Raw genomic sequence first — 26668 nt, forward strand, 5'->3', positions numbered from 1 at the left:
GGCTGTAAAATATATGGTAACATTTTGAATACATTTATACCAACAGTTTCCTTGATCCAGATTAGCCCTAAGCCTACACTTTCCAATGAGATTTCTAAAGAATTTCCTGTGCAGTTTAGGATCAGCACTGCAAGTTGGTCCATTTAAAGATAATTCATGTCGCCCATCTAATAAAATCGATGTGCTTCATTTCTATGACCAGCTGAAGGCGCCATTTACCTCCTTGTCAATGGCTATGTACAGAAGCATCTGTAAAGTAGCGTGCGTTACACAACCATGCTGCCACAAAAAAATAAGTATGAGCACAAGATGGCATAATTTGGTGAATAAGAGGGCATATAAAATTTTTATTTATAAATTGAAAGAGGTACATACTACACTTTATACCAGTCTAATGAAAAACAAACAAGTCTGATATCGTTAGGAGTAGCCTACGTTTTTTATCAATATGCTAACCATGCAAACACTGGTAAAACTCTTCGGCAAACTGTTTTATTATAAAACTTAGATTAACGTTTTAGGGTTTCTGTTATATGCCCGAACAACCAGATTACTTCTAATCGATGTATTGATCAAAACCTCTCAACTGGACAACATACACAATCAACAATATAGCTAACTACTAATGTACTTATGTTACTCACAAATATCAATTCAATCAATCAATCAGTCGAACATATAAAATACAAATTCAAATGCATAGTAAAAACATGGAAAAATAAATAGCAATAGAAAAATAACTGAATTCTTAACCTTTATAGCAGATTCCAAAAAACAAAAACCCACTACCATCTACGTCGACGAACGTATTTACCAGAACATTTGAACAATTTCACAATGCCATTCAACAAACCGCCTAACAATAAAAGAACTTAACAGTTTATGACATTTACTTTGCATTTCCCCATTAATTTAAGTTGGATCCAATCAATTGATTCAATTTATAGACCAAGTTCAGTCAAAAGGGTAAATGCTTTTAAGGCACATTCATTTCAGCCGTCACGTGTCTTTAGTGCTCCTCGATCAAAGCTACTTTGCAAGATGTAATTTCGTTATTTTACTTTAATCTAAACCCAATTATTGAGAGGACATATGAGTCCATGTTTAACGACCTGGCAAGTTTATACACGTCGCATTATCTGAATCGCTCTAACCCAAACCTAATTTTTCAGTCAAATGGATGTTCCAGGTCAGGCTGAGTATACTGGTGCTGGGTGTAGTTACTGGTGGAAATCGCGCTCCCGCCGGGACTCTCTGGAGGGCTGATACCGCAGAAAGTGCGTCCGCTGTGGGGCACAAGTGCATGCCGCTGGTACGCTCCGCAGGACGGGTGCAGATGGTGACTGTGGTAGTAACTCACGGGAGAATTGGCGTAGCTGTTCGGAGACGAAGGACGCGCGTTCCCACTGCTGGGCTGCAGGTGCTGAAAGCTGTACACCGAAGACGCGCTGGGCGCACCGGGCGGGGGGACACTCCATGCGCTGAACGGCGTTTGCCAGTACACATGCTCCTGGTTGAAGTAAAACTGGTCGGAATAATTCACACCCGGCGAAACGTACGGCAAAGCGGGCTGTCGATACGGTCGCTTCACCCGCCGCCTGCGCCGGTAGTTTCCTTTATCGAACATGTTTTCGAAAGCTGGATCCAGCATCCAGAAGTTCCCCTTCTTCTCACCTCCTCCGTCTCTGGGTACTTTGACAAAGCATTCGTTCAGGCTGAGATTGTGCCGAATACTGTTCTGCCATCCCTTTTTGTTCTTCTCGTAGTAAGGGAATTTGGAGATGATGAACTGGTAAATCCCGTTAAGGGTCAGTTTTTTTTCTTTGCTTTCTTTTATGGCCATGGCGATGAGCGCGACGTACGAGTAAGGAGGCTTCTCGGCTTGGACGTCGTCCACCTCTGTCCTGGGATCACGGGCCGGACTGTCAACCCTCGTGGTTGACACCGTGTCGAGCGAAATTTCCAAACCGGGAGAATGTTGGTGAACGCTTCCAGTTCTGTCGCAGTCCTCCATGGTCACGGCTAAATTTGACCTGGACGTACAAACGAGAAAAAGGACAGAAAGTCTCCGTGACTCTTGACGGAAGAAGGCCAACCGTCCAGGTGTGCAGGTGTGCAGGCGTAAGCTCTTTAAGCCCCGCCCACTAACACTGCCAGCGTTCCCACGAGTCGCAGGACGCCACAACATTCCGGGTCACAAGGTCTGAAGTCTGAGGTGACAAAAAGGGCACAGACATGTTATGCTGAAATGATACATTTCGTTTACAGGCAACATGTAAACAAAGCTTCTCTAATTAGCCCTGAAATCGTAGCGGGTCTTTAGATGTTCAGGACTTCTGAAACACAACTTAATGTTTTATTTGAAAATCTGTAAGTCTTTGTATCTTATCTTTGCTCTGACTCTCCTCATCAGCCACCATGTGTTGCCACCACATACACAGATATCGCATAAACATGTAATTACTCTTGTGATGTTGTCATCTTGGAAGACATTAACGTTAAAAGTCTAATTAAGGTTTACTGATCATGAATTAGAGGTCTCCGTCGGTAATATTTATAAACGTTAAAAAGTTCCAGGGTGCATTATCAACATGAGTATATTAGAGCAGACTAATGACTTGTCTTAAACACAGGGTAGGCTGCATACAGGCGTGCTGATGGTATTCGAGAACCGTGTGGCTTCTAGTCGAACCACCCACGCACTCTGCAGCAGCGGTGGAAAAGCTGCTCATCTCGGACTCAAGAGACGGTGAGTCTGCTCCAAACTAGCACAACTTCTCCACGGAACGCAACACTTTACATAGTCTAGGACTAGGCATGTTTTAGCAATACCCCCCGAGATTTCCTTTTACACATTAACTGCAATGGAAAAGCAAAGTCTTTGCATTTGTAATTTATATGATCCTTAAAAAGGTTTTCAAATTAGCTAGAAGGTTAATATGCAATATAGTTAAAAGCAACTTAATTAAATGAAACCTATAAATACTTTTGGGATTACAAAAATATTCCAAGTTGTGTGACTAAATAGTTCAGTGCATTTGTAAATTTAAGACATTACTTCGTGTATTTAGACTATTTAGTTTTTTGTACCAAATTATACTGATATAACTTTAATTAAAACAAACACAATATAGGTCTTCTAGGATCATCTACTCCAGAACACAAAATAACATTAATAAATATGATTATTATCCCTATACAGCAGACCAACATTTAAAATAAAGTTTATTACACACAAAGAGCATGTAAAAACAGTTAAAGGTCCCATTGATTCAAACTAACACAGTGTAAATGTAACAACGTTTTGTGGGAATGTTTTATTTACATAGTTTATTTACATTTTTCTGCCCCTTACCAAGACTTTCATCATACATCTTAATAAACACACATTCAGACTACATATACTCTTTGGAAGGACTCTGTCCAGACATTTTTTAAGATATGAAAGGTCAGCAGTGTAAAGAAATGATGCTAAACTTGCTTTCTTTAAAAAAAGAGCTACAGTACCACAGAATACACACTTCTATTCTATGAGTTTTAGTCTGCATGTCAATCCCTTTTAATTTATTTATTTTAAGGATTAACCTATTGTATTAGGATGCCAATGAAATACTTCATAAATACTTAATGAAGTTTCTTAGTGTGTGCATATCACTTGGAAAAAGAACATGCAAAGTATTAAAAAAAAATATCTCTGGTATATAAAAATCTTTAACACCTGTATCTCTTGCTGACTAAATAAACATTCAGAATAATATCTGTGCATGTGTTTCATGGAAACAGTAGGGGATGTACTCACGAAAGACACAAAACAATTGTACACCACCTATAATGGGTATAAACAACATACCCCTGCACATCATTCAGCTTTCTATGAATTTGCAATTTTAGTATGCTTGCATTATCACCAAGTACAAAATATTAAATGCAAAATATCAACTCATCACAGCTGTTCACACATTTACTAGGTTAAATGAGAGTGAACAGACGTACAGTGTTAGTTACCTGATTTATGAAGTGTTCATTTTATTGAGCAGTAATGACACTCAAAGCAAAGGTACAACTAAAATGTCTTGTTTCACTATTACACTGGGCTATTAACAAGCAACAAGTATGAGCAGAATCATACGCACCATAGCACCATTTAACCTCCCATAACACTCCTATTAATTACTTATTGCTCAACATGAGAAATATGGGAGAAAAACAACTCATTATACAGCACACTTGTGTGTCATCAATTATCTAGATGAACTCTTAACTAATCAGATAACCCAGTACTCCCCCAATGAGTCTATACATGCTCCTGTATTTTAAAAAAGGGTAACTCAGCATCCACATGAAAGCAAGATTTACAAAATCTCGAGTTGGGGCATGATCTATGGTCTCACCTACATGTGAGCATAACTTAAAGGGTACTGACTCCAGATAGTTTATTTAAGCATTCTCAGAACCTGAATTGGCACTTAATGCGCCAGTAGATGAACCTTTAGGATCCTAGAATTTTCAGAGAAGAGCCACAGAAACAGCTACCAGTAGTGTAAAATGCCCCACCCGAGGCAATTTTCTGGGTAGGAAGTAGCAGTGTTCCATTAACTGACAGTTCTGTCCCCCTCAGCCGGAACCCCTTCTCACCTCCAGTTGTAATATAGGTAAAATGAGATAAAAGTTAGGTTGGCAGTCAAGCTGCCAAACAGAAGTCCTGGCCAAAGAGACAGACCAACACGACCTGCAATCAAAATTGGCACTAGTTGATAAAAAATGTTGATACAAAGAATATTTGGTTAATTGAATAATCACTAAAGCAAAACAGAAACACATTCCTGGTTTCTTAATGCTACCATTAGGTTTGAACTTCTTTATGGCTCTTACCTTTCCAGTAGGGCTTGCTTTCATTTTCATTCCCTGTGGTTGTGTCAACATGACAGTTGGATGACCCTGAAGAGCTTCCCACTCTCTTGTTTGCGTGCTCAAAAACGCTGCTGTCGTCAAACAGAGAATTTAAGTCTGAAATGACAAAACACAATGATTCAAGCAGGCAAACAAATGTGGCATTGCACTCAGTTTACATGTTCATACTGAAACCCAAGAGGCCTCAGAAACAGGCCTAACAAATGACAGGCAGTGGTGGGCAAATGAAAGTCATCAGTGGATATCAAGCAATAATACTAAAGTTGTTTTATCTATGATCATTTTCATGTTCAGGCTCTTTGAGGGCAGGAGTGGACTGCACTAATCAGCCATTCCATTTTCAACCGAAAAAATAACAATGAAGTAAAACGTTTTCAGAGTCATCTCATAATAAATAAATAAATAAATAAATAAATAAAAACCCCGAACAAAAAACCACACCACACACACACACACGGGATGGGTGGATGGGGGGTGATGTGTGGCGCAATGTGTACCATGACAATGTGACGGGAAGTAAGGAGCATCAGATCCAAAAGCTCTGCTGGGGAAGTGGTTTGGTTCAGGCAAACATGATGGTGGGGGAGCCAGGTTCACAGACTCAAAAGCAGAGGAGAAGAGCTGCAGCTTCTGCCCGCCAATGTTAAGCCGTGCTGGGCTAATGAGAGGCCGGCGCTGCCTGGCTGAGCTCGAGGTGGATGCCACAGAGCCTGCCACTGAAGGGGTGGGGGAGGTGCCTGGCGAGGAGGGCCGACTTCCAGACTTCAGGGAGAAATAATCTAAACGAATGAAGATTAAGAACACATGCACAACACACATACACAAAAAAACCCTTAATGTTAAAAAAAAGAATAATAATGATAAGGCTACAAATTTTGCTACCTAATGCATCTAGTAAAAAAAAAAAAAAAAAAGACATGCTAGTTACTTAGCTAAAATTTTCACATTGAAGAAACAAATGTGCGTTTTTATTTTAATTTTGTTGCAACAATTAAAGGTGTTGTAACATTGAGTGCAATTTGTCTGTCACGTCCAATCACCTGAAGGTGGAGATTCTTTGCATTGTGAAGATGGTCTACTGCCACTGAACAGAAAGCCAGAATCTATAAGCAGAGTAAGCAAAACACCCAACCACGTGAAGCAACAGGGTGCTGCACTGATGAGATATTTTTAGGCTTAAATCTGGACATTCTTAATGGAACAGAAACATGAAGAGCAAGGTTTTGGCATAAAAGGAGCTAACGTTATATGTTTCACATTACTGTTTAACTAAGGAGACAGAACATGGTGAAATCTGGAATTTTGGTGTGGTAATGGAGAAGGCAGCTCCTCAAGGGGTCACCATGGCTGCTAAACGGGCGTGAAACCCATCCCCTGCAACACCTGGAGTTTTTCAAGCCAACACATCAATGTTCACTCTTATCGAACAGCAAACCAACCCAAAAAGCAACAAAAAGAAAATGAAAGATGCAACGAATCATATTCTAAAAGGAAAGATCAAAATAACTTTGTTTTATACCATCCATCTTCCCCCAAGTGCACAGGGAATCTTCTGTCCCGAATGCTGATTCCAGAAATATCTACCTCCCCTCACATACATGCCAACATTGTGGGAACCATACAGAAAAGCAACCTTACAAAACTCTAGCAGCACAGGTGGAGACAGACTGGGGAGAGGCGGCTGATGATGGCGGGGTTGGAGTGAGGCTTGTTAAAAAGGTGAACTCGCCTTGCATAAAACTTGGCCGTCTGAATCGAGATGACTGACACAGAAGTGTCCCTGCAGTGTTCGGAAAAAAATCCCATAGAAAGTTAGTTCAGGTAGGTCACAAAACATAAGCCCTCGCACCCTATTCAAAAATAGGTTTAGGACATGCTGATGCTAGAGCGTCCTGCTGTGGCATGCAAATATTTGAACAGTTTTACTAACGTTTAAAAGTCCCTGGTAACTCTTGGAGCACTTGTCCATGAATATTTACCAACAGCTTTCACCATGCGTCTGTCTATCCTGCTGTGAGCTTTTACCTGTAAGCACTTCCCCTTTCCTCATCTATTTTTCCTTGTTTTTTCTAGTCTGGGGTTTCATGTTATTTAATATTGTTTAACAAAGACTGCACACATAAATAAGAATTGCAGCGGTATTGACATCAAACAGAATTTGGATATTTAAATTCACTACTGCTTCAAAAATAATGCCTTCATTATTTTTTTTTTAATTTACATTTAACATTATGCATTGTCTGTTACTGTCAACTAATTACAGCACTTCCAGTTATTACTGTGCAAACTGTGCCCTGTCAGTGCATTAAAAGCTCTAAGCCAATGTGACAAAATCCTGCCACTCCTCTGTCACACCTGCTAGGTCTGTCTCTGATTACAGGAGACTGCAGTTCGCTACGGTCTCATCTGAGGATCCCAACTTGAAACAAACCCTACTCTACCAGGCAAGGCATAACAGTCATTTCAATACCACTCCCTAAGACCGCTGCCGTCCCAGGCTTTAAATGCCCTTTGAAAAGGCCGAGTATGCTGCAGAGCTTTCCTGCTCACACAAGACACAGCCAAGGCAGGCGCTGGAAGTAGTGCAGAAAATAACTGCGGCACTTATATGTGCAACTCACCCGTTAATCAGTACACAGACCGAGGTTAAAGAAAATTTAAAAAGTAGTAATAATAAAGGACAAACTGTGTGCCTTCCAAAAAAGTAAGATGTAGCATCTGAGGGTGCGATTTCAGCATTACGTACAACAAAAGGTATACCATCTTGCTGTAATCTGATGCCTGTGACCGGTGGGGAAAATCCCAACATCACTAAGGGAACAGAACAAAAAAAAAAAAAAAAAAAAAAAAAAAAAAAAAAAAAAAAAAAAAAAAAAAGGGGAGCGCGTGAGCTTATTTCTTAACCCAACTTCACAGTCCTCTATGGCAGATGGCAAAATTCCTCCTCTAGGTGTGCCCACACCTGAAGTGACGAGTGAGGCAGGTTCCCTGTTCTGCTCACACAGCCATCGACCCATACCTTTCCCATCAGCCCTTCACAGGTTCTGCATGACAGCACATGGGGCCTCTCCCATCGTGGTTTGGCCCAGGGCCTAGGTACTAGATAAGCAACACTGCTGAAAACCTCCTTGATGGCCCAATTCTACGCCACATGCTCACGGTCTCTCTCAATTCTCTTGAAATGGCTGCAGTTTATCTGATGCACGATACTAAGAGCTACCAGTCAACATGGAATTCTCATGTAATTAGTAAGAAGGACAAGCACCAGTTAGGCTTACACAAATCTACACAAAGACATTGGCAGTTGGTAGTGATATACTTATTGGCTCTAATACAAAGCTAACTTAAATTCAATGAAGTTCAAGGCTTCACTGACTTTCTCTGTTGAAGCTTAATGGACATACCACAGCACGTAAAGACCTGGATGCTGAAACTTACTGGATAAAACACCGATATATTATTCTCAAAACCAGCGACATCCCAAGAGTAATGATTCTTAAATGATCGCTAAGCACACTTGCCACTAAAAGAGCAAAGAGGCCAACTGAAGTTAGCCATTTCAACACATCAGGAGAGAGAGAGAGCGAGCGCGAGCGAGCAAATGGCATGCTCACCTGTTCGGGCAAGCGAGGGCATGGTGCCCAGGGAGAGTGCCCTGTTGAGACGCCCTGGCAAGGAGGAAGGGGAAGCTCTGCGGGCTTTGTGGCCGTGCTGGCGGGCGAGGAGCTGAGCCAGATTGGGAGGGGGAGCAGGAACGAAGGCAGCAGATCCCGACAGAAAAGCAGTCTGTCCACTGGAGTGCGTCCTCAGAGAGCTGCCTGACAGATACCTGAAAGAGACGAGGTGAAAGGTTGAGTCCATTCCACAAATTTTGCAGCACTTCACTCTGAATGCATTTGTATGGTTATCACGCTAAAGGCAACGAATGGAATCTCCGCGCAGATGGACTCCAACTTGATTAATTAGAAGAGGCACAGTAGCTGAGGGGAAAGAAAGGAAAAACAAACAAAACAAAACACCACCTTTCTTCATTGCACACAAAGACTGACTCAGATGGAAAGTGTTGACACAAACAGTGCATGCCACTGTAAATGGACCTAATCAAGATATAGAGGTTACCTGAAAAAATAAAATAAAATCACCGTAAATATGGTTAGTGACCTGACTTTGATATGGATCATCATCAGAAGTCATCCATCACTGTCCCCATTACCAATCATCAATTATCAACAGACAAGTAAATCACTTTAAATGTCTTAACTTACTCAACATGATCTACTTTTTCATTTGCCATGAAGCCTTCCATCTCAAATCTAAAACTAGCTTATAGGTGACAATATTTCATCTTAATTTTAATATTTCATGACATATGTCCAAGACAAAAGGCATAAAAATACACAATTCGCATTTTATATCACTTTATTTGTAACAGCAGTAAAATGTACAAGAGCATTATGATAAAATAAAAATACTCCGCATGTATAAATTATTCTAACAGGCTTCGCTGCTCAAAACACACCCAAAACAAGGTCACCAAAAAAAAAAAAAAAAAAAGAAAAGACATTTAAAAAGAAAAGGTTTCTTTTAGAATGGGCTTTTATTTTATTTTTTTATACCTACAATCCTTGAAACTCATTTCACATTACAGTCTCAGTGTCAACCTACATTTCACATCTTCAAGCTTGATTTTATTCACTTTTGAAATTCAGCTTGTTGGTAGTGTTTAACAACAAAACTAATTCTCATGTGGCGTGACCAAATCAAATTTTGGTTAGTTATCCGTATCACATCAATTAATATTATGGAATAGCAAGATTAGTGTTCAATTTAAATGCAAGAACACAAACGGTTTACTTACAAATTATGACTCCTTAGTCTGGCATAATGAAACTAAAAATATATCTACTTGTCATGAAAACTACAAAAAGTCATATGCTGCGAGTAATCCAAAGCTTATACGGACTCATTGAGGCAGTCTGCAGTATTTCATGTTATCTGACAACACATGGACGAATGAAACAAAATTACTAAGACGTTGCATTTTGTGAGCAAGAGCTGGAAAAAACCTTAAAATGCCAAAATGTTAGCATTTTTTTGGCAGGTATTTTAACTGGCAGGTGTTTTAAGCTCGATCTTAGAAACACTGTATAAAAGGCATAGATGCTACAAAAGACATTTGCAGACAGCGGATGTCCAGGTCATCAACACAGCTTTCATCTGTAGTTGCTTACAAAGTACAAAAACATGTACTTCGAAAAAAATAAATAGAATAAAAACAGTAACGGGTCCAATAAGTACTTAATTTTACCTATAGGATGATCAGGCAAGTGATATATGCAGACTGAATTGGGGCATAATTCATAATTCATGCTTTATCCTATTCACTACACAAAAGAATGTTTACATGCCAAAGACCACCAGGAGCTTTCACTTTTTCTTTAATACTGTGCTCTCCATATAACTGAAAAAAATTCTCTTAATTCATCCAATTCAGGTTTTACTTATTGGACCTTTAAATTCACAGCAGCATACTTAATATGCAAAATTATTTGAGAAATACAATGAAGAGGCTACAAAAAAAAAAAAATCTCCAGGCAACAACTGCATTTGTACACTTATTTTTGATTAAATTTAAAATCAGCACTAAGAGATTAACAAAATGCATAAATGTAAAATTATCTGATTCCTCTTAAAGGAATGCCAGTTCCCCATTTGCCTGTTTCTATAAAACACAAAGACACCCTAATGACAGGCATTGCTCATTTATTAACACCCTGAAATTCCTAACCATTTTAGTAAAATCTGCATTATCTTAGAAGTCAAGGTGAACGATATGTAGGCTAACAGTAAAAAGTTAAATATAGTTTAAATATTAACTGTAAGCATTTACAATGCCTATCAAAATGTTTCTTACTACATTCATAAAAATTGCCCACAAATATGGTCATGATCAGTACTTTTTTTTTTGTTACTGAAAATTGAGGTAAACCACAGAACCACATTTCATTCGCTAGCCTTCTCTTTACAAATGTGGAAGATTTCATAGGTGTTGACACACCCAGTACTGAACGGTAGTGCTACAAAAATGTTATACTTTTCAGGAAATACATTACACGTCATGTCTTCACAAAGGAAATGAGTTCTTTTATGACTGTTGAGGGCAACAGATACATATTAATACTTTTTCCCCACACAAATTCAAATTGAGACAAGCACGTAAAATTAACAAAGTCAGGGACAAAGCACCTTATGGAGGTCTGCTACTGCCACAGTTAGAACACAGCTACAAAACGTGCTAATTATTTAAATATTATATTGTATTGTATTGATTCTTCCCTCAGCACATTGGCTTCCACTTTCCTGGGGTCACCTCCCAAGCCTACACATCAGCAATAGTGATGAGAAGGTCATTTTTAACCAATCTTTGGTTCCAGTTCACTTTTTGAGAGATGGTCACCTTTAGTGGAATAATTCTCACTATAACTGTGATAAAAAATGTGACTTTGGTGCCAAACCAAACAGAGCAGCTCCAAATTGAAAATAACTTCAATTAGTGTTTTGGAACCAAAATCCTGAAATCTAGTTTTTCTTTTCTACTTACAGTGATACAAAACACACTCATAAATACAGTAGATGCTCTGAATATAAAATAGTGTTTACAGAGCATATTATATAAAAGACAAGGGTTGCACTTTACACATGAACAGTACAAGATAAATTCATGGATTCACAAGCTATTCTTTTATCCTCAGCTTCAAATAACCAACATTAATTATGTTTCCACATATTTCAATGGGGCAATCAAATGTAATTTGTTTCCCTTCGGCAATGTATAAATAGCAACTTAACTTGCGATGTAGCTCAGGGCATGTGTCTTTGCTACACGGCAGTCGAAGATGCAAACTTGTCATACTTGGTTTTAGACAGTTATGTGGCATCGAGTATTTGGTCTATAGCCGATTTCTTTTTAGTCAGTCAAGGTTTCCCCACACTCACTCCAGGTCCAAGACCAAGAGCATGCTAGATTACGAGGGAAACCTCGTACTCTGCTGGAATTTATAAATGTTACATGCTGTGAAATAGCAGCCAAAAGCTGGATGAAAACCAGGTATAGCATGTAAATATCAGTAGAGTAGGAGAGAGAGAGACAACACCTGGCACTGACTTGTATTTCTAAATAAAAATCACACTTACGAGTGACATTGTTAAGCTGTGATCTGCTCAACGACTTCTTCAAAATATCTTAGTGAAGTGTCACTGTTCAGATTCTGACCTGCGGCCTCTGGTTCTTCTCTGACACATGGGCTTGCGTGTTGCCACGGCAGCAGCGAATCCAACCAAGCAGCACAAGGAGGTGGTAGCAAACTTGATCGCATCTAGCCAGTCAGGGGTGTCTGTCTTCAGGTAGCACTCAACGACGTACAGGAATAGCACCAGAAGCCAAAGTAAAGAGGCAACAGCGTCGATTCTTCTCAACCTTCACAAGGGAATAGCACAAATTCAGGAATTCAGATAAAGGTAAATTACTTGATATGTTTGGGATAGAACAGGACAGTCTGTGCTGAGGTGACGTGCATTTCACCTGACGGGCCCTGCCATTAAGACACCGGTGATGCAAGTCAAAAGGCCAACAGACGCAACAGCCATCTGGTGGTTGCTTCCAGACTGCCAGATGAGCTTGATATTCTTTATTGCCTCCTCTGGCAGAAGGCCCACCAGGTCATTCCACATTTGCATAGTTTTGGTGCTGCTGTTTGCTTTGGCTTCAGTGTCATTTTGGCAGGCTTGACTGGGTGGGATGACTCCCCCGCTGAGAGTGTGCAGGCTGTTCTGGAGAGAAGAGGCATCTCCAGAGCCACATCCAGACCCACGTATGGCCAGCGCAACCAGAAAAGCACAAGTGAAGAAGGCCAGGGTTCTTAGAGCTACCAACCAAGCAGGTGTGGACATACAAGAGGTGCTCTGTAGCAAAGAGAAAGGAAGCTGATTGGCTGGTATGTAAATGGACAGAAACCTGGAAGCTAGCATGGATACCATGAAACCAACCAAAAACGAAACGCTTCATTTGAAGGAAAAAAAAGAAGAAAAAAAAAAAAGAAGAAAAAAACCCAACAACAAACAAAAAAAAAAAAACAATACTCAGCAAGAGAGAACAGGTCTTAACTCATCTTTGAATATCTCAAACATTGATTAATCTATGCTTTTAAAAAAAGCATGGTAACCAGGAACAAAAAAACAACCAAAAGTAGTCAAGGTGAAATGTGCAGTGTATTGGCTCAGTAATTTCAAAATGTTCCCAATTTTTTTTTCCTGTTAATTGTAACCTCTGACAAGGAAGATGTTGGGGGGACCCTGTTGGACAGGGTAATGAACTGGATTGCAGGCTCTCACACTGTGGGTTATATGCACTTGAAGGACAGTGTTCACCGCCAGTTCCGGGTACGTCCTTTTTTTCAAGTGTCACTTTGTATCAACAGGGAAGGAGTTTGGTGTTTCCCACCAAACAGGAAAGTAGCTAGGTGTGACCTTGTGGACTCTTGGCTATGGAATTGCCAAAACGCAGCATAAGCACTTCAGCAGCATTCTAAGACAACCATTGACAATAACTACTCACCTTAATGAATGCTTTGTCTGCATCTCGGCTGCGCCTGAGCTGGTGGTTGAAAAGCAGGGCCCTCAACTGTCGGTTCTGGTGCTTGATATAGTACTCCACAGCAGTCTGACAGGGCCTGCACAGCTTGTATGTCTGTTCAAGGTGGTGCTTGTACACTTCGATCTCTTCATCATAATTGTCCTGCAGAAGCATTAATTTTTTTTTTTTTTTAATAGAAGTTCAAAAACTGCACAATGGTTTGTTGCAACTGGAAAATATAAATAAGAAAAGATTGTTTGTTGTTCCACATGAAAGTCAGTGAGCCATGAGGATAAGCCCTCTTGTACAAAGTTATTATCAGCAGTTATGACCTCCTAACACTGCAATCAACATGTATGGGCAAAAGATGCATTACTGGAAAAACCACCCTGCAGTTCTGGAATTCATGTCACCACGGTCAAAGTTGAAGACTTTGTTCAGTAAAAAACAAAAAACAAAAAAAAAAAACATTATCAAAGTTGGCATCATACACATGGTACTGAAAGAAACTGTAAAAATACTAAGAGAATTCTGTGCACGAGTCAGTGGCTCTATAGCCCAACTAAAATCAGCCAGTATGACAGTTTAGTTGGACTAAACATGGGTCAAATAAATCCTTATTCGGAGAATGACATTCTGTCCGTGCTGCTTACATGATCACGGCTTCTTTCAACTAGCTATGTAAACTTAGTCAACTTAGTTAGCTAGTTTGGAATAATATCAAACTACTTGTGGGTCATCAGTTCCTGTCTGCACTTGAAGACCCACTCACAATTTCTGCCCAAGTCAGTCTATTTACAGCTACGATCTTCACTTCAGCACTGGACATGCATTACCCTGCAGTTTCACAACTCTGGCACTGCAATCAACCCTGCATAGGTATGCATAAGAAGGCAACGGTTCAAATGTAAAACCTACTTCATCTCTGGGAATGAAGGAAGCCAGCTGCTTGATCTTCAGTGTCTGGTTGCTGTTGCACCTCTTGCAAAGAAGCATCTGGCAATTGACCCACTGCTGTGTCTTGGGGGTGTCAAGTACAGGGACATCAGCTGATACCCCATGGTTGAGGTGCTCCATATATTGCGCAGGAATCGGTTTGTTATAGTCACCATTCTGCATTTTTTTTTTTACAGCAGCAGCAATATAAAACGGTTCAGTTAGGGGTGCATCACTGGAAGACGTTCAATAAAATATGTCCACACTATTTCTCAAATAAAGCAATACCTCTTGGAAGCCATTGTACTGCTCACAGTATGGGCAGTCCCAGCAGTTTCTGTTACCATATGGAACCTCAGTGTCTTGATTACAGAACCAGCAATTCACAATGACATGAGTTGGTTTTTTCCTGTTGAATAGGGAGTTAAACTAACTTTAACAGATTTGAACTAGCAATGTGAATAAAAAGCCATTGCACTGATTACAATTCTACAGTACTACAACCAGGTTTATTTTATATATATATATATATATATATATATATATATATATATATATATATAAAATGAGAGTGCGCACTCTGAATTTGACCAAACTGTAATGTAAACTGCAATGATTGTGAGCAAGCATCTTTCATTTCACAGCCTAAAAATGTCTTTCTATGAATAGCTTCATGGTAGATATACAGTTACTCAGACATTAAAAAACTACCTTCTATGAATTCAGAAAGTTTATGAAAGTTAAATTAATCTAACCAACAGTAACTGAACAGTCGAATATTGTAGTTCAGTCTAACAGTTGTAGTAATGGCTTAACTCATTTTGCTTATTTAGAGAGAACAATAAATCTGAAAACTCACAGGTTTGTGAATCTGGGTCTCCAAATTATACAAAAGTAGGTTTTCTATTGCTGAACTGTTAGCTAGCTAACAAACTACCAACACCTAAACGATCGAAGTTGAAAGCTGAACAATGAAATGGTTCCGCAAGAATGGTTTACAGATCACTGGCCTCAACTATTAGCTAGCTTATCGCTGTGATAAAGCGATTTAAAAAAAACGTTATAAAACGAGGATATTAATAAAGTATTCTTTACAATTTCTAATATTGTTAATGTAACTGTAATATCTGAAAACGCACCACACAGATAGGTATATAAATGAACAACTGCAAACAGCCCGTTCCTTATCATTACCTCGTTAGCTATCTAAAATAAGCTAAGCTAAGCTACCCATCAAATGCAGCAACCGTTAGTAAGATAGAATAGCTATCAAGCTAGGATAGCTAACGTTAGCAATTCATCCCGTTAAACCCGCTTAAAAAATACGATTACGTTTGAAACACACACAAAAAAAATCTTCATTGGTAATTTAACAGATTACACCGTTCCCGCAGACATCTAACATGAAAACGGTTTTAAAAAAAAGAAAGAAACTGCCGTATGTTAGCTGGCTAATGTTAGCTGCATTAGCCCAGCGCCCGTGGGGGAGAGCCCGCGCGCTAGCTACCGTCCCGGTACCTGTGAGTGAGTCTGTACAACAGAGCCCCTCCGGTGAGAAGAGCACCGGCCCCGCCGTACAGGAGCCGCGGGCGCTGCAACACCTCGCTCACCAACTCCATTACAAACTGCAATTTAGTGCAGGAGAGAGATTGTTGGCTTTTATTATTGCCGAAAAGACGTCTGGTGTGTGCACGCTGGTAACAGAAGCGTGCGTCAATCAAGCAAGGCGTGACTGGAGTTGCTGTCAAAATAAAAGTTTTTCCGTAGCCCTTGTAATAGCAAAAAAAAAAAAAAATTAAAATAAAAAAAATAAATAAATAAAACGTCTATCCTATAATGAACAACGTGTTTGCTACAGCTGACTCCGTATTCTGTTTGTCATTGCCAATGGATACTTACATGGACGTTATTAAAGTGAAACTGTCCGTGGCTAGAGTTCATGGAGCCAGTTCAAGGACTATAAATGCCAGGAACAGTGTTCTTATGTTCTTACACGAAGTCATAACTTACTCTAATGACTTTCATTTCTATTATTAGGGCTGCCATGGCTTTTGTGTGTGTGTGTGTGTGTGTGTGTGTGTGTGTATAACAGAGCTAAATTTAACTATAAAGTCACTACATGACAATCAGAGACGATTTGTCATGAAATAGTTTGCAAACATGTGCAGCAGGTGATGGCGATAGTGGTGGCCCTAACACCACTGGAGGACATATCACACTGCGGTCCAAAGGACCCATTACATTGTTAACACAACCCCAACACAGACTCTTCACACTCATAACATCTAGCAGACAAAATAGGAGTATGACATGTAGGACCAGTACACTACAGAATAGAGATTATCTCCAGGCCGTCAAACTTCTGAACGAGTCTCACACACTGCCAGTCCCCACTTCAGTACCCCTTATTCTGATGACTGTATGTGAATTTGACATGTTTTTCTGATCTCTGCCCAGCATATATTTAAATGCAAACTAATCAAACTTAGACATATGCCCCCAAATGAAATTAGCTGTGCAATGCATCAGCTGCACTTGATATGCCAACGAAAACTACATATGTACCAATCTTCGGTATGCAGAGAGAATTGTTGTAACAAGGATTTAGCACCTTTTTCCCCCCACTAATATGTGAAGTGTGGATTGTAACTCGCTCTCTAACATGTTTAGCAATCTGGAGATTCTCCACAAGGGGGAGCTATTTAACATCAAGTTGGGGCGTTGTGCAAGTGCGGCGCTTCGCGACAGTGACTGTCCTTGTTTAAGTGACGTTAGCAGGTGCCCTTGTCCAGAGCGACGTAAAAAGTCTCGTTTCCACCATGGAAAGAACTGGAATCTTGCACACCACACCACTGGTACGACTAATATCCAGACTAAACCTATACGTTTATAAGGATGTTAAAGAGTTTATTTGCCCAGGAGTATATTCTGACTTTACACCAGGAAACTTGTTTAGGCATCTTAAAACTGGCATAGCATGTGGCATTATCGCAAAAATGTCGCGTATGTTTTAACGTGTTACTTTAAATAATGGGCTATATCCGGAGCGACCTTAGTCGGACAACGTGAAAAACATCTTACTCCGACTAGCAATCAAATCCCGAACCATTGGCGTGCATGTAGTCGTTAAGTAGTGACACTAGATTTCTGGACTACAAAAGTACAGTATATTGAATTGTCAATTTAAAAATAAATAATAAAAAACCTACTTGTAAACGCAGATAAAATGTAAAACAAAATGTGCAAGTAACGTTTCACTATCTACTTTATTGAACCCATGGTCATATATGCATTTAACTTTACGTTAAAGATGACAAAATGTACCTCACTAACAAAACATACAGTTAACAGATATGACAACTAACTAAGCACATAGTTGGTCAGACTCCAATTCACTACATGCTGCAGAACGCCATCAAAACTACTGCAACATGGTGTACTGCGAGTAGTGTTAGATGCCAAAGGAATATCCTTTGCCTAAAGTCCATTTCAATGTCTTCCCCAGTCAGTGAAACAGGATGCCCTGGAAATGTCAACTTCAGGGTGTTTGGATAGGTACCATATTGCAGCCCTGGTAAGAACCATGGCTGAGGAAAATAAAACAAAACAAAACCTACAACTGAAAAAAGGCAGCAAAATGAATAATTTAGTTAACTTAACAGCACAATGTATTTGCAGATGACCTCTTTCTGTACAGTGATGAAATATTAACAACAGAGTCAACCCATACATATTTATAATTACACGGTCACATCTGATATTAAAAAGTGTCACTTAGGATGCAGTATAAACAAAATTAATACATCTGATGATAACATACTTATGCATCCCCATAAAAAAATAGGCCTTTAAAAGTCTTTGGATACTTATGCAAACCTGTATCCCATTCCTTCAGCAAAAACAGCCTGTCACAGTAGGATTCATGTTGGGTTTGATTTCTTCCTCCTCCAACTTCAAAAGCAGGTCCAAGAGTCTCTTTGTACACATTATGCTGGGTCTTATTTGGAGGGCTGACTCAGAAGATGGACAATGAGCTCGTAGGTAGAGAGCACTATGGCCGTGTTAGGAATCTGCCTAATAAGCTGTGGAATGAGTCCTCTATAAAAAGCTGCATAGCCCTCCTCCACCGCTACCAGGCGGGCTGTCTGGAAGAAGTACTTGTACTTGCTGCCCTCTTCCCGAAGTCTTGTCCGAATGACCTCTAGGGGGAGACATTGAGAGGGAGAACATGTTGGATCAAAGTATAAAGGGGTGGCGCACTGGAGCGTTTCCAAACAAGCCCACATCATGTGATGTGACCAGTTCATTCAGAGCAGTTACATAAGCTGCCAAGGCCACTTGCGTGTTAGCACATGGCGAACTACACCTGCACTGCTGAAATGATGTGAATGATATGACAAACTGTTACATGTGCTTTAACTGCAGCCTGGGTCATGTTTGTGATATGTACATTTTTGATATTGTTCTAATGAAATGGTGCCCGTACCATGGGGATAAGCTATACAGGAAGCACAGCCCTTGGCAAAAGCTGCTGCTACCATGAGGCTCAGAAAATCAGAGGGGCCCTTCCCTCCGTTGTCAGCAGGGGTCGCGAGCCGTCCTGCCGCCAGGTGCTTCTTCAGTGTCTCGTAGATGAGAAAACAGATCATGGTCTCAGATATTCCAGCATAGGACGCAGTGAGACCCCGGTAGAAGCCCCGCACTCCCTCGGTCCTGTACACATAGCGTGCGCACTGCAAGGCGTTCATCTTCTTCTCACCTCGCGCCCTATGGCGGAAACAGCACCGTCAGTCAGGTAATTACAGATCCCTCGAAAGAGCTAATCATAGTCATTCTAGCACTTTATGGAAGTAGCTGAGGCACAGACTTTGGTTTCCAAATATTGGCATCACGTTTGTGCCTTAATACATGTTCCTCGTGGGAGGAAATGTGGCACTACAACTTTCCAGTCTATAAGGTTCTCGCCGCCTTTTGGTTTATTACACATTAGCCACCATTCTGCAGGGTGGTTGGTGCACGGAGTGGGTGGAGGTTTTTATTTCAGGACTACATTCAAAGTACAGTATCTGTATGGGTGCCATTAGACATTGCGAAGGTCAGTAGACTCGCAAGGTTAAATATAGACAGGGAGCACTCTGCCATTACTGGCATGTCAAGGTGGGTATTTATATTATAGACGCCCTAGAAGCAAGATACTGTTAATGGGTTTTATACAGTCTCTTGAAAAGTGCACAACTCCTCACATACAAAATAAAGATAAATGGAACTATTTATTTTGGTAGAGGACAGTAGTTAAGGTGCTCTACTAGTAATCAGAAGGATGCCAGTTCAAGCCGGTTCCACTGCCACCAAGTTGCCACTATTGGGCCCCTGACCAAGAGCCATAACCCTAAATTTGGTGAAATTGTACCCACTCATAATTGTAAGTCGCTTCAGATAAAAGTTATCTAAATGCTATAAATGTAAATGGGATGCGTTTGCTACTGTTTGTTGGATATGGCTTTTAAAACCTTCAGTTGCCTGGGAGAAGGTGTCAGACATCAGTTATAAAGTTACAAGCATCAACATACTTCTTTTCTAGCTGCATTCTGGTTTTGACCATCCAGACAGGGTTCATCAGAGAGTTTGTAACAAAAGCTGAAAAAAAAAAAAAAAAAGATATATAGAAACAAACAGTTGGACAGAGATTAATTTAACATTTCCAAAATTGGCAACATCTACAACTGAATAAATAAACAAACAGAGTGCATTATAGACCAAGACCTCTGAACCCTCACCTGCAAAGCCTGCTGAAGACATGTGTACCACTCCACTATTGGGCACAAAGATGTTATTGAAAGTCTCCTTTGACTTGGAGTAAGATGCAAAATATATTGCCCTGAAAACAACAAGAGAGAACATTTTGGATAAAGAAAGGAGCACAATACTTGCATTTCTAAACCAGTGCTCCCTGTACCCTGGGTTTGTTTGGCTGTGAGAGGAAAGGAACAGGCTGCACTGAGGGATGCCGATAATATCCAGAACAGTCTGTTCTATTGCATGCTATTCTCTTGGAGAATCTTCTTAAATAAGGCAGATCATTACACTGGGCTGAAAACAGTGGTTATAGAAAATTGAGGCCATGGAAGTTAATGGACCACACACACACACACACACACACACACACACACACACACACACACACACACACACACACACACACACACACACACACACACACACACACACACACACACACACACACACACACACACACACACACACACACACACACGTGAATTTTTACATATGCAAATTCATTCTTTCATGCATTCACACTAAAAATGTTTCCAGGTTTTCTGAAAGCTTTCCTAGAATATTGGAACAAGGACATGCAATGCTACAGTGATGAAAGTTGTTTTGGTTTTTTTTGTGACTATAAGGTTGACCTTAGCGCAAGTTCTGTTAAAATGCATTTCAAGTTATTACCTTGAAGGTGCAACACCAACAAGATTCGGACCCAGTCCTCGGAAAAGTGAACTTGGTCCTTCTTTTTCCAGAATTGACCTGGTCATGGAAAAGGCAGAGAAAAAAAAAAAAACCACACACAGACATGGTTCAGCTAAATCAGTTTACACATCATTTTTTAAAGTAACACATTAGTCACTGCTGACTATGCAATGCAGTAACAAAACTCATTTCCTAGTTGACCCTATTGTCAGGACAGTAGATGTTGGTTCTACTCCTTAAACACTCTCCCCAAGTCCACAAACTCAGTCACCTTTAATGGCTTACTCCCTAAACACTGCAGAACTCTACAGCCGAGTTTTCTACCACAGTAGCATTTCATTATTCTGTAATAGATTGTAAATGAGCAAATGGCAAAGGCTTACATCCCTACTTAAAATAGAGGAATAGCACTATTTTATCTGGCTGAACAAACATGGTGTCTAAGGTACATCACAAACACGAAGCAAATAGACATAGACAATGTGTTAGATATGCTAAATAGTATCAAACAGTGACAAAGTCCTTTTGAATCATCCAATTATACGGTTTTCTAGGTAAAAAAAAACATGCATTTCCAACAATAGGATGCAAGTGCCAAGACGATAGAGATTATTCAACATTTACATTGACAAGTTTCCTAGAACAGCCCGACCATAACAAAAGATGTGGTTCAGCAAGTACGTCTACCCTTATATAAAGCCAGATAAGGAAGAAATGTGCTGAGAATTAAATGCCCTCCGACCGAGGCATTAAGACATGTATGCTCTGTGCTGGCGCAGAGTAATCGGAGCCACTAAGGAGGAGCATGTGACAGCAACGTTTCCTCCCCCCCCCACCAGTCTGGGCTCAGACAGACAACAGTCTCATCCCTCAACTGGACCTCAGCAGTGTTCATATAATGCAGCAGGCAGGCATCACACTACTACTTGAACTAGAGCTGTCATTTAGGTATTTTACCTTATTGTTCATTAATGTAAGGAAGTGTAATTCCATGATCCTTTACCATTGATTGCACTTCCTTACATTAATGAACAATAAGGTAAAAATATACCCAAATAGATTGTACCACTGGTACCATATGCCGTCAAATGCCTCTCTCAGAGAATGGCAAGCAGCATATACACTGCCCAGTGGTTCGATATATTCATACACAACGGTAGTTTAATGTTTGTTACTTTCCAAAGCTCCATCTTACCGTAGGACCTGTAGGAGACTAGGCGTGACTGGTCCTGGTCGAATAACACCAGCTCCATGGACTGTGCCTAGCTGAACCTGGAACACCGGTCTGAGGGTGAGGCCTGATGACTGTAACCTGGTCTTCAACACCTCCAGGGGACAAGTCACAATGGCACCCACTGTACCACCACATCTAGAACCATTAAAAAAAACAAAACAAAACACACCACATGAATTATATCGGCAACTCCCATTACCAAAGACTTGTGTTATTCATTTAATCTTTTAAGTCATATCAAAACATAATACAAGGGGACAATATATTTCACAAATAGTAAAGCAATACAAAACAGCAAAGAAAAACCTGATAAGTGACAAGACTTTACAAAAATTGCGGTGGGATACAGACTTGCTTTAAAAGGTAGAGAAGTTGCAGAGACGTTTTAGAACAAAGTGTAGATGTATACATTCTGCAGGGAAAGTCAGTGCAAATTCTGCCACCCTCTCTGCTGTTCTGAGTCATGCAGGTTAGGAAAAACACTGAACTTTTGCAAAAGCACACAAAATGACATAGGTAGTATCGATTGCCTATTGGCAGTCTACATTAGCGCTTAACCTCATGAAAGTATCTACAATATTCAAAGTAGTTCAATATTAACAAAACTAAAACAAACACAAATGACACCAGTGAAATTACTTGCATGTGAAATTGGAAGCATTTTTTATTTTTAAATTAGCTGAAACATTCTATCAGGATATCAAGTCCATGAATCTTTTTTCACCATGTTTTCATTGCCTCTGTGTTCCAAAGACAGGAGAGCATAGTTCAACACTTTGACGCAAGCTACTTGACGTAGATATTGGTTTCAATAAATTAACTGGGTATTGAATGAACCACTCAATTCTTTAATGCCCAGTAAAAATAAATAAATAAAAGTATATGCAAAATTAGGAGTAAACAGATTGCCTGATCTTAAATCAACAAAATGCTATAGCCATAGTTACTTTAAAAGCCTTGACCAAGTATTCAATTGCAAATAACCAATTGAGATTTTAAAAGTATTCTTTAAAACTATTCTTTTGGATAGATATCATACTAATTTCATAATAAGGCGGCATACTTCACATCACAGATAACGGACAAATTAGCCTACATTTAGCCATAGGCTTTACATGACACACATTTACACAGACAAACGAAATGTCAGTACATAGCTAGTATTTTATGTTAGCGTCAGCCTTCAGACACCCTGACACGTTATACCACTACATAACAGTGTCAGTTTTAAATTATGCCAAAGCTCAAACATTTCTACACCATGTGTGAGAGGTTAACAAAAGATGAGAGAAAGTAATGGGTAGGGGGACAGACATATTGGCAAAATATACACTCATCTTTGATTTAATGCAAGACATGACACACACATTTAATCATCCTAGATGTTTATTTCTGAAAGAATGACTAAGAATACTGAAGATTTTCTATTAGTAGCCTAATCTTTACTCCTACTTTTAACTACATAATTCAACAAAGCCAGGGTAAATCAACAGAATATGTTTACATTAAGGAAGATGGGTCCAACAGAAAAATGACACCGGCAAAAGGACACCGCCAGTAGGTTAATGAACTATGCTTCCACAAGGCAACATGCCTAAGGCAACTTGTATCCTACAATTTAAGATGTCATTCTTTAAAACATCTAACAGTGTTTTAATCATGTCATTTAAGGCCTCATTCTAGCAATTTCAGTGGATTTTAATTGCCACCATCAGCTTGCTCAGGGGCCTGGACACAGATTCTCTGTTAAGACGATTTCTGTAAAGCTGTTTTGTGCCAGCTCCGGTTGTAAAAAGCACTATAGAAATAAATTTGAATTAAGTATTGGAGGAAATTTTAAAATAAAAATGGAAAGTTAATGTAATGGTTTGTTGTTTTGGCATCTTACCTTTGCAAATTTAACAAATGCAATTCCTTGGGATTTTAATTTCATAAATGTGTTCCGAGTCAATGTTGACTTTGTTAACTTGTCTAAGAGTAGTTACTGCCCTAACTAACAATGGAGAATGAATAAAAAGTTGTTGATTTTGTGTGACAGACTTAACAGTAGCAACTTAAGAAATAACTAAATCCCTTGGTCATTGGTATTCAGATCAGTGAGACCCAAAGTGCAGCTCTGGCCAGAGTCCACATAGGAAACATCCAGGCTAAACACCAGAAGGGAGCTGCTTATGAAGCCTCCATGAAAGTCTCATCAGAAGGATTACATCACCTCTGATCCCACATGGTCATATACAAATGCTCATGCAGATATCTTCCACAGAATTAGTGTGCATATGGAGAAGGTTAAAATGCATCTGTAATAATCTGTTTGGTGTAAAATCAGCATTAAATTAACTATTCCCCTCTGCAACCAAGAAGGTTAAGCAATAGTACAGAAGGAATAGATAATATATTTACAAATAAACTGAGTTCTTAAAATACTCAATCTTGCCAAAAAAAATGCATAAAATCAACTGACCATACTAAAAAAAGTTCTAGAAAAACTTGATGTAATTAACATTCAGTGCTGCTTATAGTTTTGGTCCAGTTTGTCATCGTTGGGACTCATTGAACACACGCGTGGGTGACCTTGGCTGGGCTGGGTTCAGCTCGGCTCATGCGGCCTAACACTCCACGCCATCAACAGCTCCGAGCTCCAGCTTTGTACCGCGAGTTTAAGACACGAAATGTCCGCCGTGTCGTTCAGTCTCTGATCCAGTTAATGAGTTGGTCGGTAAAGACGAGCCATAGCTGGTTAGTGACTATAAGGGCTAGCTAGTACACCAGGTCTCATCCTTTCTAGCTCACCCTAGGTAGGTTAGGTAGTTGGAAAGCGGCAGTACTTAAAGCGGTTTGCTGTCTTAAAAAGCTTTTAAGCGTCAACAGATGTCTTTTTACGAGCTGAAACGTCCTCGCCTGCCTTTACGTCAACATTTAAAATCTTGAATTCAACATGAACGAGTGGCGGTCACAGGTCGGGAAAGGCAGAAGGGAGAGAAACGTTTAGCTAGAAAGGTCGTTATCTAACGACAACGCTAGCTGGGTTAGCAAACTAGCTAATCACTTTACGACTTGGTTTAGCGTAGAAAAGCTATTTGTTCTTATAACATGGGGTTAGATACATAAATCAAGGATAATCTTGTAAACATGTATATCGAGGATAAATTTGCAAGAAGTGAATGTAATCTGACTAGCTAGCTAGCAGCTAATATGCTAAGGCAAGCCAGTGATCGGTAACGCCAGCGTTTATCTGGCAACTAACCTAAACTATTTAATTTAACGCTAGGTTACGTGTATACAATGTTCGCTATAACATACCAAATTGTCAGTAGACGAAATTCGTGAGTATCGTTAACTTGCTTTGACAGCGGAGGACTTGGTTAACTATCCTAGCATTACAGATGAGCAATTTTAACCGGGCATCGAGGAATACCGCCATAAAAGTGGAGACACTGCCAACTTACCCCCCAGCGAAGAGATGTAGAAATGTGTCTCTCTGTGCCATTTCAAAATGTCATTATATAGCTAGCTCCTCCAGTTATCAGGTAGGTTACTAATCTCGACGCTATGGCCGACTCTGCACCCCTGCAGAAAGCCGGCGGCTGCTTTTTAACTGCAACGTGAGCGGACTAGGAGAGGACCGGCTGGACATTTGACGTCGGAGAGGTTGGGCTGCCGGGGTCCAACCGCAGCGAACACGCAGCGCTGGGCAGGGCTGAACGCGAAGGCACCGGAGGCTTGCCCCTGGTTGGACTGGACAGGGGTGTGTTTTCCCAGACGCACACAAGACTTTCGTCCCTTAACAAAAGGTGCTAAAACGGTGTGCCAGTTCTTGATATTTGATGTTGAAATGTATATTGGTATTTGTTTGCATTATTTTTTTGTGCGATTTAACAGTTTGCCAAACTATGACTGTCAGTTATATAAAAAGGTTTTTTTTTGTGGTTTCAGGGTTGTTTTCGCATAGTCTATCTAATTATCTATGGACTATTTCTAATCATTTACAATCACATTTCATAGTGTACTATCTAATAAATGGCCAGGACTTGGGGACAACCATGAGAGGTTACCATAAAACAATCCAATAACATAGACGGTTTTTCCTAGCAGCCTATAGTAGCCCTTTTCTGAGATCAATAGGAAATTTGACTAAGAGTCTAATAATTATTTAACACGCAAAAACCAAACTCCATCTGAAAAGTCTTTGCTGCTAACCATGGGGTGAATGTAATACCATCACCAGACATTCAGGCATGTAGATAGACTGTCTAGGTTGTGTGAAGAAAGCAGCCTATGGGATAAGGGGGTGTGTAGCTGTGGGAGGGGTGAAAACAGACACATATGGATCACATCTTTGAAGACATTTAGTCATGTTACCTTGTTTACTCTGGCACATAAGTTGTTCGTGCTAGGGATAGTCTTGAGATGTTTGAGGTAGTCTCCAGGTAAATTTGAACATGATAATTGCAACAACAACTCTTGTT

The 26668-nt window shown here is 40.0% G+C and overlaps 3 protein-coding genes across 4 annotated transcripts; all 3 read right to left on the bottom strand.

Moving 5' to 3' along the window:
- Window positions 1-475: 475 nt before the first annotated feature.
- foxl2l (forkhead box L2-like) lies at window positions 476-2014 on the bottom strand. Its single transcript, XM_027016339.2, has one exon. The coding sequence runs from the start codon at window positions 2012-2014 to the stop codon at window positions 1169-1171; it is 846 nt and encodes a 281-aa protein (XP_026872140.1). The 3' UTR covers window positions 476-1168.
- A 1274-nt stretch (window positions 2015-3288) lies between these two features.
- Window positions 3289-16199, bottom strand: tmem201 (transmembrane protein 201). 2 transcript variants are annotated; one of them, XM_027016333.2, is made up of 11 exons: window positions 15998-16199; window positions 14768-14888; window positions 14462-14656; window positions 13526-13705; window positions 12494-12873; window positions 12185-12388; window positions 8526-8740; window positions 5952-6014; window positions 5409-5690; window positions 4873-5007; window positions 3289-4729 (listed from the first exon to the last, which is right to left on the bottom strand). In XM_027016333.2, the coding sequence occupies exons 1-11, from the start codon at window positions 16096-16098 to the stop codon at window positions 4632-4634; spliced, it is 1974 nt and encodes a 657-aa protein (XP_026872134.2). In that variant the 5' UTR covers window positions 16099-16199; the 3' UTR covers window positions 3289-4631. The 2 variants fall into 2 exon arrangements, with proteins under 2 accessions (XP_026872134.2, XP_035378396.1); XM_035522503.1 differs by lacking the exon at window positions 15998-16199 and adding an exon at window positions 15339-15501.
- Window positions 16200-17726: 1527 nt separating this feature from the next.
- slc25a33 (solute carrier family 25 member 33) lies at window positions 17727-25872 on the bottom strand. Its single transcript, XM_027016294.2, has 7 exons — window positions 25649-25872; window positions 22164-22337; window positions 20948-21025; window positions 20257-20357; window positions 20050-20116; window positions 18966-19246; window positions 17727-18680 (listed from the first exon to the last, which is right to left on the bottom strand). The coding sequence occupies exons 1-7, from the start codon at window positions 25687-25689 to the stop codon at window positions 18478-18480; spliced, it is 945 nt and encodes a 314-aa protein (XP_026872095.1). The 5' UTR covers window positions 25690-25872; the 3' UTR covers window positions 17727-18477.
- Between the last annotated feature and the right edge of the window lie 796 nt (window positions 25873-26668).

Source organism: Electrophorus electricus, chromosome 24 (genome assembly GCF_013358815.1).
Source record: "Electrophorus electricus isolate fEleEle1 chromosome 24, fEleEle1.pri, whole genome shotgun sequence".
In the NCBI taxonomy this organism is placed as follows: Eukaryota; Metazoa; Chordata; class Actinopteri; order Gymnotiformes; family Gymnotidae; genus Electrophorus; species Electrophorus electricus.

Bases quoted from the DNA above. Each gene is read 5' to 3' on its own strand.
- foxl2l (XM_027016339.2), bottom strand. From the start codon at position 2,014: ATGGAGGACTGCGACAGAACTGGAAGCGTTCACCAACATTCTCCCGGT.
- tmem201 (XM_027016333.2), bottom strand. From the start codon at position 16,098: ATGGAGTTGGTGAGCGAGGTGTTGCAGCGCCCGCGGCTCCTGTACGGC. The intron at 12,389-12,493 runs GTGAAATGCACG...TCCCTTGTGAAG, and splicing joins TTAATGGCAGGGCCCGTCAG to GTTGAGAAGAATCGACGCTG. The intron at 5,008-5,408 runs GTACACATTGCG...TTGTCATTTCAG, and splicing joins CTTCCCGTCACATTGTCATG to ACTTAAATTCTCTGTTTGAC.
- slc25a33 (XM_027016294.2), bottom strand. From the start codon at position 25,689: ATGGCACAGAGAGACACATTTCTACATCTCTTCGCTGGGGG. The intron at 21,026-22,163 runs GTAAGATGGAGC...TTCCATGACCAG, and splicing joins AGTCTCCTACAGGTCCTACG to GTCAATTCTGGAAAAAGAAG. The intron at 18,681-18,965 runs GTACGGGCACCA...GTCTCCCCCTAG, and splicing joins CTGTATAGCTTATCCCCATG to AGGTCATTCGGACAAGACTT.